At 46.0% G+C, this 14,844-nt stretch overlaps 1 protein-coding gene across 5 annotated transcripts in view; it reads right to left on the bottom strand.

The window, feature by feature from the left end:
- SPTBN1 (spectrin beta, non-erythrocytic 1) overlaps positions 1 to 14,844 on the bottom strand; it is a 209,551-nt gene that overhangs the window by 42,362 nt on the left and 152,345 nt on the right. For all 5 annotated transcript variants that reach the window (XM_044429615.1, XM_044429617.1, XM_044429618.1 and 2 more), the window contains 8 exons: positions 14,532 to 14,685; positions 12,737 to 13,607; positions 12,486 to 12,623; positions 10,016 to 10,772; positions 8,406 to 8,608; positions 3,855 to 3,945; positions 1,294 to 1,440; positions 212 to 475 (listed from right to left, as the gene is read on the bottom strand). In XM_044429615.1, the coding sequence (XP_044285550.1) occupies positions 212 to 475; positions 1,294 to 1,440; positions 3,855 to 3,945; positions 8,406 to 8,608; positions 10,016 to 10,772; positions 12,486 to 12,623; positions 12,737 to 13,607; positions 14,532 to 14,685 (2,625 nt within the window). The remainder of the gene's footprint in view (positions 1 to 211; positions 476 to 1,293; positions 1,441 to 3,854; positions 3,946 to 8,405; positions 8,609 to 10,015; positions 10,773 to 12,485; positions 12,624 to 12,736; positions 13,608 to 14,531; positions 14,686 to 14,844) is intronic.

The raw sequence follows: 14,844 nt of genomic DNA, 5'->3' as shown, positions 1-14,844 counted from the left end.
TTATTTTGTTTCCTCCTCCTTCTGGATATAACCCAAGTTTTTAATTTATCAGCCTAATGATATATAATTACGACAACAAACCTTTTCTTACAAATGTTTTAATTATGTGGAATTACAGCCATAAAAATGAAAACCCAAGTGTGTCTCTGAAAACTACCACCCCCCTGCTCCCGGGCAGAAGCTGAATGGTTTGCTAATCAAATTGCTTTACCTGTTGCTTCTTCAGCAGAATGTTGACGCTGGTGAGGTCCTTGCCGTAGTCGTCCGACTGTATCTGGCTCTCCAGCCCATTCAGCCACTTATCCAGGTCCGCACAGCTCTGGGTGAACAGCTCAGCCTTGTTGGCATCGAAGAGCCGTTGCGCCTTCAGCTGGGTTGTGCTTTCAAGCTGCTCCCACATTTGGTGCAGGCTGGTCAACTTCTCTTTCACGACAGACTCAGTTTCGGGCTTCTCAGCAATAAGCTGCATCCCCTCCTGCAAACAGAAATGCCAAAGAGGAACCCTTGAAGGCAGACGGAAAAACGTAGTAGTTTTAAAATAAACAGGCAGGGTTACCTCTGTCTGGACAGCAGAACTGAGGGTTCCTGAAGGATGGGAAGTGGCAGGCTTAGGGCAGACTCCATCGCTCTAATATGGGCTGTCCAGGTCCCAAGGAAAGCACAGTTGGATAGGAGAGTTTGGAACTAAAGCATTTAGTGGGGGATGCAGAAGCAGTGCTCTCAGGCTTAACATTACGACTAGCCCTTCAGTTTTTGTTATTTTAAAATGTGTTCTTATTCACACTGCTGTTAGCTTTTAGCACCCAGAAGAGGGCCTTCTCTGCAGTGGCACCCCACCTATGGAATGCGCTCCCCAGAGAGGTCCGCCTGGCGCCGTTATTTGTTTTTTGGTGCCAGGCCAAGACCTTTTTATTTAAAAGTTATTTTAATTTTTAATTATTGATTGTATTTATTGGGTTTTTATGCTTGTGCCGAGATGTTTCCGGATTTTTAAGGTTAATTATATGATTGTTTATTTATTTTGTAAGCAGCTCTGAGGCTTTTTGTGAATGGGGTGGCATAGAAATGTTCTAAATAAATACATACATACATACATACTTTGTCTGATACATTAGTTTTAAACTTTTAGAAGTGCCATGCTTGCTTAAGTTGTATTTTTATGTTTTCCGAACCACACGGAGAGCTTCAGCTATTGCACAGCACAGAATGCAATCAGCACATCTTGGACACATCGTCCCTGAACAAGAATGACGTCCCCGGCTCTTCGCAGAGCGCCACTCCAATTCCCCTCACCTTTTCAATCTTGTCGAGCCATTCTTTGTTGGAGCCGAGCTCTGCCATGAAGGCCTGGTGCTTCAGCCACTTGCTGTGCAGGTTCCTTGCTTCATCGTAAGACATGTCTTGCGCGGTGAGCATCTTCTCATTAATCCAGAGGGAGAGCTGAAAAATGAGAGGGAGAATGTGGCTTAATGTCATTGTCGTGGATCCCTCAGAAGATGCCACAAGTCACAGGAACCTGACAGTTGAGATCAGGCAACTGGTCCCAGATGAAAGTGCCACACAATGGCACCCGTGGTTTTTATTTATTATTTATTTGTTAAAACATTTTTAATTTCCAACAGGACCTTTTCTGTAGTGGCTCCAGAACTGTGGAACATGCTCTTGCAGGATGCCGTTGTCGGTCTCCTTTTTTATCACCATTTTGCAATCAGCAAAGGGACTTGCATCTTGTTGTTTTGTTTTGACTTATGCCTTGTATTTTGATCGCTTTTAATGAATATTGCAAACTGCTTTGAACAGATCATGTGGCACTTTCCCAGCTTTTGTGCAGCCCCAAGAGCTTCACGGCCCTCGGGCTGAAAAAGGCTCAGCACTGCAGCCAAAGTGCTGAGGACCCAAGGGTTGCATCCAGTACCATGGAAGCAGACCTTCATTACAATAGGGCCTCTTTGGTCTCCCCTCCCCTCTGCAGTCCCCCTTCTCTCTGCACCAAATCTGGGGACATACAGTAGGAAAAGGACTCCATTCTACCATCAAACAGATAGGAAACGGGTGGCGAGGACTGAAAACAACCCAAAGGGTGACTTTTAATTTCCTAGTATTGCTAAGGAACCTCTCTCAAATGATCCGGCTCCCACCAGTTGAAGGCTCCGAAAACAATGCTATACATTGAGAAGTTGCACATTTTGCATCTTTGCTGCCAACGAGCCCTGAGAGGAAAATACATAAACAGACTGGAGCTTCATTGCATGCAGCAAAACCGTCCCACGGATAAAACTTCACCCAAGCAAGGGGAGCGGAGCAAAATGGGGCAGAGCCGGACGGCTGGCTCAGCCACCCCTATTTTTGGCCAACAATGGTCATTTTTCAGTAATTCAGGAACATTTCCAAAGGTCACTTCATAAAAGGCTCATTAAGGGGAGCAATAAAAGGAAAATGTGTAATTGCAGGAATTAGAAGAATCTGCCTTTCAGTGGAAGCTAACAAAGATGCTGTTCATGGGCAGAGGATAGTTCTCGCCTGGGCTTCTGCTGGGAAACGGCTGGTCTGTCCCGCAGGGCAGCACCGTGTTTCCTCTGGTGCCCTATTATCCTGACCTGTGGAGGGATGAGATCCCAGCCTCCAATCCTGAAAAAACACGGGACGGGCAGGAGAAAAGGCTGATTCTGCCTTTGGGAGCAGCAACCACTTACGATGTCAGCATAGAAGAGGACCGAAAGGGAGCCTGAAGGAATCCTTTCATGTGCCACTCGAACAGCAGCATCCAACTGTGCACCAGCGCTGGCACTACCAAGGTTACACGACCATAAACCACTGCTTGCACTTGCTAGTGCAACGAGGAAAAGTCCCACGTAGCCGCCAAATTCCAGCAGTGCCACTCAGTTCTGGCGATGAAGTACCACTCCTCCCCACTGCCTTGGCGAGTGCCAGTTCCACTGCACACATGCTGGTTTATGCTTGTGCAATTTGGATCCCACCCAAATGAAACAGAGGAGTCCGGCGTGAGAGCTTCCAGTAGTCGCTCCAGTTCTACCCCTGAAATGCCCCTCAAAGGTCCATTCAGAGGTTCCAGGTGCAGCCACGCCCTGCGCTCTCTCTGGGCCACTAATCTCTGCCCGATGCCAACAGGCTCCACCCCTTGATCTGCAGGCACCCCTTCCTGCCTTCTTTGCTTTGCCCCTCTGTCGCAAGGGCTGAGAGATCTAAACAAGTGGAATGCTATAAACCTACAGATTTCCTTGTACAGTCCAACTACTGGCCCATTTATCCTAACACTGCTCAGATTAGCCAATCTGTGTAAGGTTTCGGGCATGTTTTACCCAACCTGCCTTCCTACCTGATGGATCTCCTCTGCAAAGAGAGAAACACCAAATGCTACGGAAAAGGTGGGATTTCCTTTTGTCCCCTGACTTATTGGAGCTGCTTCTCATGTATCTTTTTTTCTTTAAGGCAATGCCTAATGGAGAAAGAGTAACATCTGAATGCAATTTGCATGTCAGTTTACTATAAGAAAACAAGAATGGGAGAATCCGGTATCCTGTGGACTGCATTCTGACAAATCTTTTCTCTCTTGCTCTTCCATTGAGGAAAGAACACATGCACTATATTCGATGTGGCTTATTCCAGAAGCACCTTTCCTGGTACTGCTCCTAGTTCTGGGACCTGCCATTAAAGACTAATCAGCTGCTCAAAGAATGATGGCTATTAGCATTTTTATCTGCGGGACAAATTAATGGATTAGAGATGAAAGACAAGTGAAGGCACAAGGTACACACAAGCTCCTACCCTCTGCACCAAGATCCATTCAAGGAGAAGGGGCGGATTTCTCCTCCAAGGATATCGACATAACATACCTCCTGGCAATCCTGAAGAAACTTTTGAAGATCTCTGTTATCTTTTAATCTCATTAGAAGCTCACTGGCCACTTCACGATTTCTCTTATGTCTGTTTAAAACAAAAAACAAGGAAGGAAATTTCAGCGTGGGGACTTTTGAAAACACTACACTTCTGATTATTACATACAGCTTGAATGGATACTCTGTCACAGTTCCAGGCCTATCTCCCAATCTCTGGGCTCTAAAATGCCCTCTAATCAGAGACAAAATCTCCTTGAAATAAAGGACAGAGTGACAGGCCATGAAACGCCCCCAAAAAGAACAAAATACAGCAAAGCTGCACGGAGGCCTGTGGGCACAGGAAGCCAGTGGGACTTTTGAGGAACGGAATTCGTGTGAGAGCCTGGTATGGAAGCAAGCAGGAAACAGTGGGCTTGGCCAATAACACAAGATTTCTTAAAACCCCTCCCCAAGTCTTGGAGGAAGGAGCGGTTCCAAAGGTGCAAACATGCTTCGCTTGGCTCCTTCGTAAGAGTGATCATTTCAGTAATGGGCAGGGAAAGTTTTTTGTGCCATCCAGAAATGAGCAGCTGAGGCCGAGCCCTTCTTGCTGGCACCAGGCTAATGCTAAACTTGTTTGGTTTTTCCATGTGACGCTCCTTCCCTGGGGAGAATGGCAGTGTGAAACCCACTTCTCTGTTACTTGGGGGATAGAACCTGACAAGTGATCTCCTGAACCAGAACTGGGGAGCAGCAGCAGGTTCCTCACCGGCCCAGGCAGCCTTATTCTGTCCATGTACATCAGGGGTCTCAAACGTGCAGCCCGTGGGCCACTTGCCGGGACGGGGGGGCACGGGGAGGGGCCCTGCGGCCTTCAAAGCGCCGGTGGCGCCCGGGCCGGCCTCCGGGAGCGACGCGGGATGAGTGGTCCACCACCACCGCGGTGGTGGAATACTTGATGCGGCCCAGCCTCACCCAGACTCCACTTCCAGCGGCCCCCAGGTGAGTTGAGTTTGAGACCCCTGATATACATTCATGGGGGGCTTATATTACGCAGACAGAGTGCCGCAGGTTTGGAGAATGATGGAAGAACAGCCCAGATGTGCAATCCAAGAGCAAACCATGGACTACACATCTGGGCTGCTCTTCCCCAGGCCACTCCCAGTGAAGGATTCAAATGCCGCAACGAACAACCAAGGGACAGGACATCCCTGCATTGCTTACTCCCATGAAGCAAGCAGAAGCCAGTGCACTTGCTGCCAGTAACTCACGGCTAACAGAGTGGGTCATTTTCAATGTGCAAACTGGTTTGCTGTTTTCATTCTTCTGTCACCTGGAGTGCTTGATGAATGGGTGGGGGCAGGGCTCAAAATATAGCTAAATAACTGAATCTGCTCAAACAGGTCTTTCTGTTCTAAAAGGAGGTGCATGTAATGGCAGCTCCTCCCAGTTTTATGGCTGAATCTGGGAAATATATTAATTTTTTGAGATCGTGCTCATTACAGACAATGGTAACTTTACCCCTGCACGTCATTTGAGCGTTATTCAACTTAGTAACAGACACTGGACTAAGTTCCCCCCTTATTCACTGCCATTATGCAGAGCAAAATGGAGTTCACATGTTTTCCCTGAGCATGAACCACACAGAAGATACAAGGCTTTCCCAGAACTTTTTGCTCATGATTCTCTTACATATTTATTTTGAGGCTTTCCCACCCAAAGCCTGTTTCCTAAAGGCCCTTTAATAAGTCTATGCTATGTCTCAGCACTCCATAACCTTGTTTTTACCAAGGCAAGCTGCAGTGGTTTCTATAATCCCTAAAAACGTAACAGCCTTCAGAACACTGTGCAGGTGGTTACTCCAGAAAAAGGAAGGAATTTGTTTATTAAAGTGTTCCTAGCGATAAGCATTTGTTTCCTAAAACAATGCTTGAGGAGGAGAGCCTGTTCGGATGAAGACAAACATTAAAACAAGTTACTGAAGCCTACAACTGGATGCCAGCAACTCACACACCCTCACAAGTGTTGTGTATTGTTTCCAGCAGCAACCCACAGTTTCAGGCTGAGATGATTCTATCTCAGCTTCATAAATGAGCTTTGAAACCACGTCATGCACACAATGAAACAGACCAAGAGGTCTTCAGCTCAGCCTTTTTGCAACCAGTCCACCAGATCCGTTGGACTAAAACTCCCATCATCCCAGGCATGGACCATGTTCATGCTGGCCAGTATGCTGGGAGTTATGACCTCACACATCTGCTGGACATCAGGTTGGGAAAATGTTACTACAGTTAATTGAAAACTTCTTTTTTCCCCACTCCCAGCCTGAAGGGCGGAGCAAAGAGCTGCTGGCTTCTTTAGCCAAGGCACAATTGCCTGAGTTCTCCCTTTTTGAGCCCCCCTTTCTTCATTTTCATGGCACTTCGTAAGGTGCTAGTCAGTCAACTGAATGCAGATGAGTCTGTTGTTCCAACGCACTGGACTGCTGGCCCATCCTTCCCGGAAAGTCTCGTTCAAGGCCCAGGAGATTGAACCAAGCACTTTCTGCATGCAAACCATATGCTCCTTCCACTCAACTACAAGGTCTGGCAGCTGAACAGTAACCTGAAAAAGCTACACACTGTTATAGTCTCAGGAGCCAACGTAAACGCTGTTCCCTCTCACACATTAGGCTGAGAACATGAGGCTCGACAACGTGGCTGGATGGGTGCACACACCACTTGTGGCTAACTAGTGAGGTCTAGACAGACTTGGCACGGCAGGAGATGCACTGGGTAGGCTTATGATGGGGTGTTGATGGCGACTGTCGTCACCTTGCCTCGCAATCAGCAGTGTTGAAACTGAACAGGAGCTGGTTCGGTCAGCTGCTCTTAATGCAGTCTGAAAGCTGGCTGCAGGTTGCCACCAAAGGTATCTGGAATTACCCAAGAAGCCCTCTCAAGGAGGTGCTGGGAAAGAGTTGGCATCAGCCCTGGGCATCCTTGCCAGACCCTACAGTGCAGCAGGGACCAGTCCTCAGGTTAGCTCTGGCTCTAGGGTCCTTCCACCAGCTACCAAGACGTTTCCATTTGAGCAGGACTTTGGCACACAAGCTGGCTTGCTGGGTTAGGTGCTGCTTTTACTTTGCTACTGAAGCATTTTTCTGTGTTTTTAATGTATTGGGTTTATCTTTATATTACAGTTTTATTGGAATTTTCTAGTAACTTAAGATGGTTAACCCCCTTTAGCTCCATTTTCTTGGTGAAAAGGCAGAGTGCATATCTAATATCTAAACACACGATTCTTTTTCCTGGTTGGGCATTTCAAGCAGCATGGTGTGCTGCTTTGATTACCCACAATGCCCCTGAAGTAATGCTGTTACAGAGTATTGTGGGAAGCAGGAATGGTAGCTCCCAGACATATAGTGCTGCCTGGAGTGTTTCGGCCAGGTAAGCCCACCATGGCCAACCAAACAGAGGACACTCTTAGGAGAAACAGGGTACACCTTCAAACCTGAGCCAGCTCTTGGTGGCATCACCTGAAAGCGATCCTGGGAATGTGAGGCTTTCACAGCAGTTTATAGCAACCTCCTCATGAAGTGGCTACCAGATCCATTTTCAGTATGGTTTGAAATGGTAGGGTCTTTTTTTTTTTTACTGCTTTCACTATGCTCTGAAAATGAGCCAGGCTATAAATGTAAGGTCTGGAAACCACTTTTCCGTACGAGCAGCTGCAAGACAACCCTCAATTTGCCACACATTCAGGATTTATTTGAAGCAAAAACTGCTTCCACTCCATTGCAGACACTCATCCGATGGGGGGCACTCGAGGGATGGCGACCAAAGATGTGGTGCTGGCACACGACCCCATTCCCTTCCCCATGGTTCATATCATGACTGGTTAAGAGCACGGGACTGGGACTCGGACGATCTGGGGTCAAGTCCCCGCTCGGCCATGGAGCCCACTGGGTGACTTTGGGCCAGTCACAGGCTCTCGGCCCAACCTACCTCACAGGGTTGTTGTTGTGGGGATAAGATGGAGGAGGAGAATGATGCAAGCTCCCTTGAGCCCTTTGTAGGAAAAAGGCAGGATATAAATCGCAATATAAATAAATAAATAAATAATAAAAGGGGGACTGTAAATGCACAAACTGGGTTAGTGTTTTGGTTGCTAATTGGTTAACAGTGTGGCACAGATGTTTCCGCATAGGAGTGGGACTCAGGAGATAAGGATTCTAGTCTACCCTGATCACAATTCTCACTCCGTGACTCTGAGTCGGTGCCTGTTTTTCTGTCTAACCTACTGCACAGGGTTGTTATGATGCTAAAAAAGCTGTTTTGGGTTCCTTGCAGGAAAAAGGCAGTGTGTAAATGTAATAAATAAGTAAACAACTGCTGCTAATTGCCAATACTGATTTTAGTTTGAACTGTTCCAATTGTGTTTTAATTGTGCTGTACTGCAAATTGCATTAGTATCTCTTCTGGATACAGGATGGGATGAAGAATGGGCAAGCAAGCACGCAAGCAAGCACCCAACAGGAGAAGGTGGGCCAAGGCCCAACACTCCCCAAATACCCCTGGCAAAGCGCACCTGTCATCGATGGAGTCCACTTTCTCTTGGATTCTGTCTGAGTTGATGTTGCCATCACTCACTAGCCTCCGCCCGGTCTCCACAACAGCGTTGATCTTCTCCTCGTTGGCATCCATGGTGGTCATGAAATCCTCCTGTTTTCTGATAGCTGCTTCTGCGCCTTCCAAAGTGGTGGGCATTTCGGTATGCGCCAAAACATATTCCTATAATTTCAGAAAAGACACATAAAACTCGCTTGCAATTTATGCCACGGCATTAAGCTGTTAGTGCTGCCCTTGTTGAAACCACATTTTCAGTCATTAGAACAGAGTGATGGGCATAACCATTTTCAGGTTGCAACTATTATTGTAATGCTTGGAGGAATGCTGTCCATGGGGTCACGATGGGTCAGAGGCGACTTCACAACTAACAACAACAACTCATTGTCATTACATTACATTTATAACCTGGCCTTTTCCCTATTGCAAGGAATCTGAAGTGCTTTAGAAGATTTTCTTCCTCTTCATTTTATTCTTACACTGACAACTCTTTGAAGTAGGTTAAGCTGAGAGTTAGTGACTGGCCCAAAGTCACTCAGTGAGTTGTAGTGGCTGAGTGGAGACTAGAACCCAGATCTCCTGAGTCTCGGTCCAAGACTAACTAACGAGACCGCTAGCCACTACATCACCATGTGTAAAGCCAATGTAAGTTGACTCTCTGAACTCATAGCCAAGCTTCTAACATACGTCAAGGCAAACTGCCTTCCAAAAAGCTTTTTAAACCAGTGTCCAGCCAGAAGCAAGTTAGTTGTAATCTTCACATATTCATGAAATATGTGGAATATTCACAAGTCCACACTGCACATCAACTATCATTGTCAGTGTCGTATGGTTTGGAGGGTTGCCTGCAAGGCAAAAGCTCGAATGCCCCTCCTTCCTTTGCCTGCTCTCTTCGCTCTCACACCTTAGTGGAAGACATTCTGATTTCCTCACAGTGAAATGTGTCATGTAGTCTGAACCATCTGATTGTGATTTAAACAATTCCTCCAAGCCAGGTTTGAAAACCATGATCAAACTATGTTCTGAAATCTTTGTCTGGAAGTTTCACTCAAACTATAGTCTGACAGTTTAGATTTCACAACAAGCTACGGTTTGAGGAAACTAGTATGTCTTCTTTTAAGGCATGTAAGAATGGTGATGAAGGAAGGAAAGTGGTGAGAGAGTATCTGAGGCTTGGAGAACCGGGAATGTGATGCCTGAAAGCAGCTGGTATCTCACCACCATGGAACCATCTTGTAAGAAAAGGGTTCTGTGAAGCAACGATTGAGGATTAATTTATACAATCATTTCCTGTGGTGGTTAAGCACTACTCCATGGGCCTAGATCCCAACCTAGGTTGTTGCAAATATAAAAATGAGTGCTCTGCTACCAGAAAGATGCTTGTGGCACACCAATGCAGAGTCTCTTTCAGGCAATCCAGAATGATGGGAAAGGAAGTATCACCACTCATGCAAAACAGGCTCCGAAACTGGTCATGTGAAAAGGCAGTGAGTGTTACATCTGTCTTGATGCTTCACATGCTAAAAGAGTGTAAGTCCTTAAATTTAGGTCCTGAAATTGACACCTGCTCACCTGGTTGTTAAGAAATGCTTCTGCTTGCTTTGTGTCCCTGAGGAAGAGCTGATAGGCATGGGACTGCGAGAGAAGATTCTGCCGATTTTCCCACATCTTGTGAAGCTCATTCCATCCTGTGTCCAAAGCCTGCAGCCGCTGGTGTAAGAACATGTACTGAGCATCTGTCTGCCCTTGTGTCACCATCTCGCCCATATCCCTCATCTTCTGATAGTCTTCCTCATAATTGTTGATTTCGTTCTTGATGTTCTCATGCTGCGTGAGCAGCTTCTCAGCTTCCGTCAGTGTATTTGGCATGTCTTCTGAGGCAATGGCTGTCTGGGTCCGAGAGAGCCAGGACTGGAAGTCATCCAAGTCACGCAAGAACTGCTGCAGTTTGCTTGCCTCTCCAAGTGACTCTTCACGGTTCTTCAAGGTCGTCTTCATTTCTTCCCAAACATCGTTGATTTCAGCAAGCCTGGACAGGATGGCCCGAGCTTGGTCAGGATGTTCTGATTCTAACTTCTCAGCCTCTTTCTGGAGGTCACTTAGCTTGGCCTCAATAGCAACCAAATCACGTTCCATTCCAGTCAGCTTCCTCTGAAGAGCAATAACGCCAGCCAGGTCATTGCCAAGCTCCTGGGTGGATTCAATAACTTTAGTCTTCTCCCTGATCCAAGATTTGGTTTCATTGCACTCAAGGTGGTAGTTCTGGATACTAAGGGCTGAGATAAGAGCATCTTTCTTGATGTCCACCAGTTCTCGGAACTGGCTCCACCTAAGAGAGAGAACCAGAGAAGAAAATCAGAGAACACGATGTATTATTGTTTCTCCTTCCAAACTTTTAAATCTTCTGAACTTTTATTCTGTTCAGTGCATTCTTTCCTTCATCTCCTTCTAATAAATAATTTTAAATACTGGATATAATTTTACTGCTTCTATTTTCATGTACAGGTCACAAAAGACAAATCACAGTTGCTGAGGGTGAACTGTAAGTCAACTTCTTATGATAAACGACTGCTAAATAAAATTAGTACTTTTCTTATTCATCTATGACCAGAACAAACAACTGAATAATGCACAGAGCAACTAATATGCATATAACTGCTACAACTTATTTATTGCCCCACTCTTCATTAAAAAAAAAAACCCGAGTGGCAATAACGTGAAAACACCCAGCAATAAAATGAAAACATAACACTAAAATATTTGAATAAGGAACATAGGCACATCCTATTTCTTCTGTTTTTTGCACTTTGATCCTCAACTTTAAGACCCGGTGGCACTGAAGATGATAGCTGGAAATCAGCAAATAGTCACTGAAACTAGTTGAGCAAACAAAATGAGAAATAAAAATGGGGAATACAAACTACAAATGGTTTCATATCTATGGGATATGGTTCCAGAGGTGCTTACACAGGAGATACTACTGTGTATAATTTTCAATTAATTAATTGAAGAATAATTAATCTTATTTTATTTATTTATTTATTTAAAACATTTCTATGCTGCCCCCATCGCAACAAAGCCTTGGGGCGGCTCACAAAGAATACATAAAAACATACATAAATAATAATAATAATATAACAATTTAAAAGAGAAAAAAACATTTAAAAACTCCCGGTGCATTCTCGGCTAAAAATTTTAAAATCCTAATTAATTCAATAATCTAGCAATTAAAATAAGTTTTAAATAAAAAGGTCTTAGCCTGGCGCCAAAAAACAAATAACGACGGGGCCAGGCGGACCTCTCTGGGGAGCGCATTTCATAGATGGGGCGCCACCACAGAGAAAGCCCTCCTCTGGGTACTCACCCTCCTAATATCATTCACAGAGGGTTCCCAGAGAAGGGCATCTGTTGCTGATCTCAAGGGGCGGGAGGGCATAATCTTCAATTAATTCAGATCAGGGTGGTGTGGCTTCAAGAATATATCAAACCAGTCCTCTGTTGGCTACACTGGCTACCTGTTGTAGTCCAGGCCCAATTCAGAGTGTTGACATTAATATACATAGTCCTAAGTGGCCTGGGAACAGGATAACTGAGGGGATGCCTCTCTCCATATATCCCTAATCATTAGAGTCTTTGATGGAGGTCCTTCTCTGAGAATCATCCCCCAATGAAGTAAGGGTGGGAGGGAGGCAGAGGGAGGGCCTTCTCTGTGACTGTACCTCATTTATGGACACCTCACCAACAAGGTACCCCTGGCACTGCTGATGCTCTCCTTCCAACGCCTGGTAAAATGTTTTAACCAGGTGTTTTAGCAGCTAATTAGTTTTTAGTATTCTTTTAATTTCTACTGCTGTGTATTTTGTTGTGATTTTCTCACCAGTTGCCAGATTTTGTATTGTTTTAATGGGTTTTGTGCTTTTCTTTATTGTTCTTGCTGCTGTTTTAATGCAAGCTGCCCAGAGAACCCTTTGCAGTATGGGGAAGCATGTAAAATAAATAACTAAATGAGTCAAAGGAAACTGAAAGACCCAGCATTTCCCACCTCGTATTGAGCTTATCTTGCTGTGCCTTGATCTCCTTTTCATTTGGATGACCATTGTGTATCAGCTGCCTGGAAATCTGGTTAACCACTGCAACACGGGATGCCTGATTGTTCATTTCTGGTTCTAAACTTTCAAATCTAGAGAGGGAAGAAGTAAGAAGACCACGAGGGCATTAACAGAGAGACCATTTCATGACATCCTGCACTGAGATGAACGAGACAATGAAATCCATCTCACCACCCGATCTCACCTGTGCTGGATCACTTCCAGGTCTTCCAGTTTCTCAGGGATCTCCATGTTGTTCAGCCATTGTTCCTTCTCATCAATCCACAGCTCACAGGCATCCGCTTCACTGAACATCTTGTACAGAGCCAAAGTGTCCTGCAGGGCCTGCTTGCGAAGCCGTGTGAGCTCCGCAACCTCTTTGTACCTTTCTTCCATTCCGGACAACCTGCTCTGCACATCAACAGACTCTGCATGTTCCTGTGGCAAAGCTCTGGCTTGCTCGTGCAGAGCATCCATGATTGACCTGTAGCTTGCAATCTCTTCTGCCACATCTTTGTGTTTCTTAACCAAGGACTGAGTGGAATACTCATCATGGCCGACATCACTACTAGAGACAATTTTGAGGATGTCCAACATCCACGCATCGATGTCGTCGGCATCAGCTTGGAATTGGTGAAGGAGGGAAGCTTCTTCCAGCCTCTTCTTCCGGATAGCAGAGAGCTGCTCTAGGTTGGCCCACTGATTCTGGATGTCTATAATCCTCTCCCTGATCTTCTCAGATCCAAAGTGATCCTCAGCTATCATATCTTCCCCTTCCTTGATTGCCTGCTGGAAGTGGCTGCTCCGGCCACTCATTTCATCTTCAAATGCCTTATGCTTGCTAAGAAGCCGGACAATGCTGGTTAAGTCCTTCCCATAATCATCTGATGACAAGATCTGTTCTTTTTCCCTTATCCATCCCTCCTCTTCAGCCATTTCCCAGAAGAACTTCCAAAGGCGCCGGGACTCTTCCAAGCGAGCTCGGCGTTCGGCCGATAACTGACAAAGCTCCTGGTAGCAGAACTCCATGTGGGCCACACGATCTCTGATGACTTGTGGATCACAGGGCTTGTAGCCTATTGAAGGAAAGAAAGAGGACCATGGAAAACGGATTGCGCCACACACGAAACTGTACCCACTGGCTGAAGTTCAGAGAATGCTGGTTCCTTAGTATTCACTCACGGATTTTTCAACTTGACTAGGGCAAACTTATTGTTCCTCCTGGGGCATGTCAGGCTGGTCCTCTTCAAGAACACGTTCCGAGACCCCAGTCATTTTTCCTTTGCCAGTACTGCCAAAAGTGCACAAAGAGGTTCCAGCCCACCCAACTATGGCCCATGAGAAATCAGGTGGAGAACCCAAAGCACAGAATTCTGCTCTTCATACATGGCTTCAAGTTTCCTTTGTAACATGAGAGAACAGCTACGGACTGTAGGGAAACCTGAAAGGACCATGTACCGCCAACACAAGGAGCCATATGCAAGCTTCCATATGCTGCCCCACAACAAGAAGCACATCACAGAACACGCCCCAATTTGCCTGGCCTAAATTATAATTTGGATACTGGTGAGGAGAAGGAGAAATGGAGAAGAGATGGAGGCAAATGGGAATTGTTCAAGGTTGTCCTCTGGAGGGTGAGTGGTGGACATCTCAGCAGAGAGCAAGTCCATTTGGACCTACTCTAGTTCTGCCGATAGGACAAGAACATTGGTCCATGCTCAGTGCTGCACAGCCCAGTGTGTTAGCATGAGACTGCACATTGGAGGGAGTGCACTGGACTCTATGCACGAAGGCCCCCTTTAAGCACTGTACCCACTGCGTAGCTACAAGATGGAACAGGAAGGCTCAGAATACTGGGCATGAGCCTACTCCCAGACTGCGTGTTGCCTCTACCCACCTGGATGTCTCACAAGTCTACAAACCCTTAACCAACACTGTGTCACAACAGGTATCCCTCCCAAGGTCATGCAGATAAGTAAGGGCAGGCCAAGCAGTCTCACCTTCTCCATCTGTTGCGAATTTCTGAGCTGATGCATTGACCCCTCTCACCCTCTCAGCCTGAATGGCAATATCGGCCTCCACAAGCGCATGCTTCTGCAAGAGGTCTTCTACGCCCAGGAGATGTTTGCCGTAGTCTTGGGACAGCAGCAACACCTGGTCACATAAAACTAGCCAGTCAAGGCAGCAAACACAACTTTTAGTCTTTCTTTTTAAGTTTCGGAGGAAATGTTGCTTTTATGGCTGGTTTCTCATCAGGGGTATCACAAAAGCCCATCGACTGTTTTGTGCTTGAGCAGAAAGCCCACGTGTCCT

This window comes from Varanus komodoensis, unplaced genomic scaffold (genome assembly GCF_004798865.1).
Source record: "Varanus komodoensis strain SLA01 unplaced genomic scaffold, ASM479886v1 scaffold2, whole genome shotgun sequence".
Taxonomy (NCBI): domain Eukaryota; kingdom Metazoa; phylum Chordata; class Lepidosauria; order Squamata; family Varanidae; genus Varanus; species Varanus komodoensis.
Note: the sequence above shows the minus strand (reverse complement) of the source record. Positions and strands in the feature narration are given on the sequence as shown.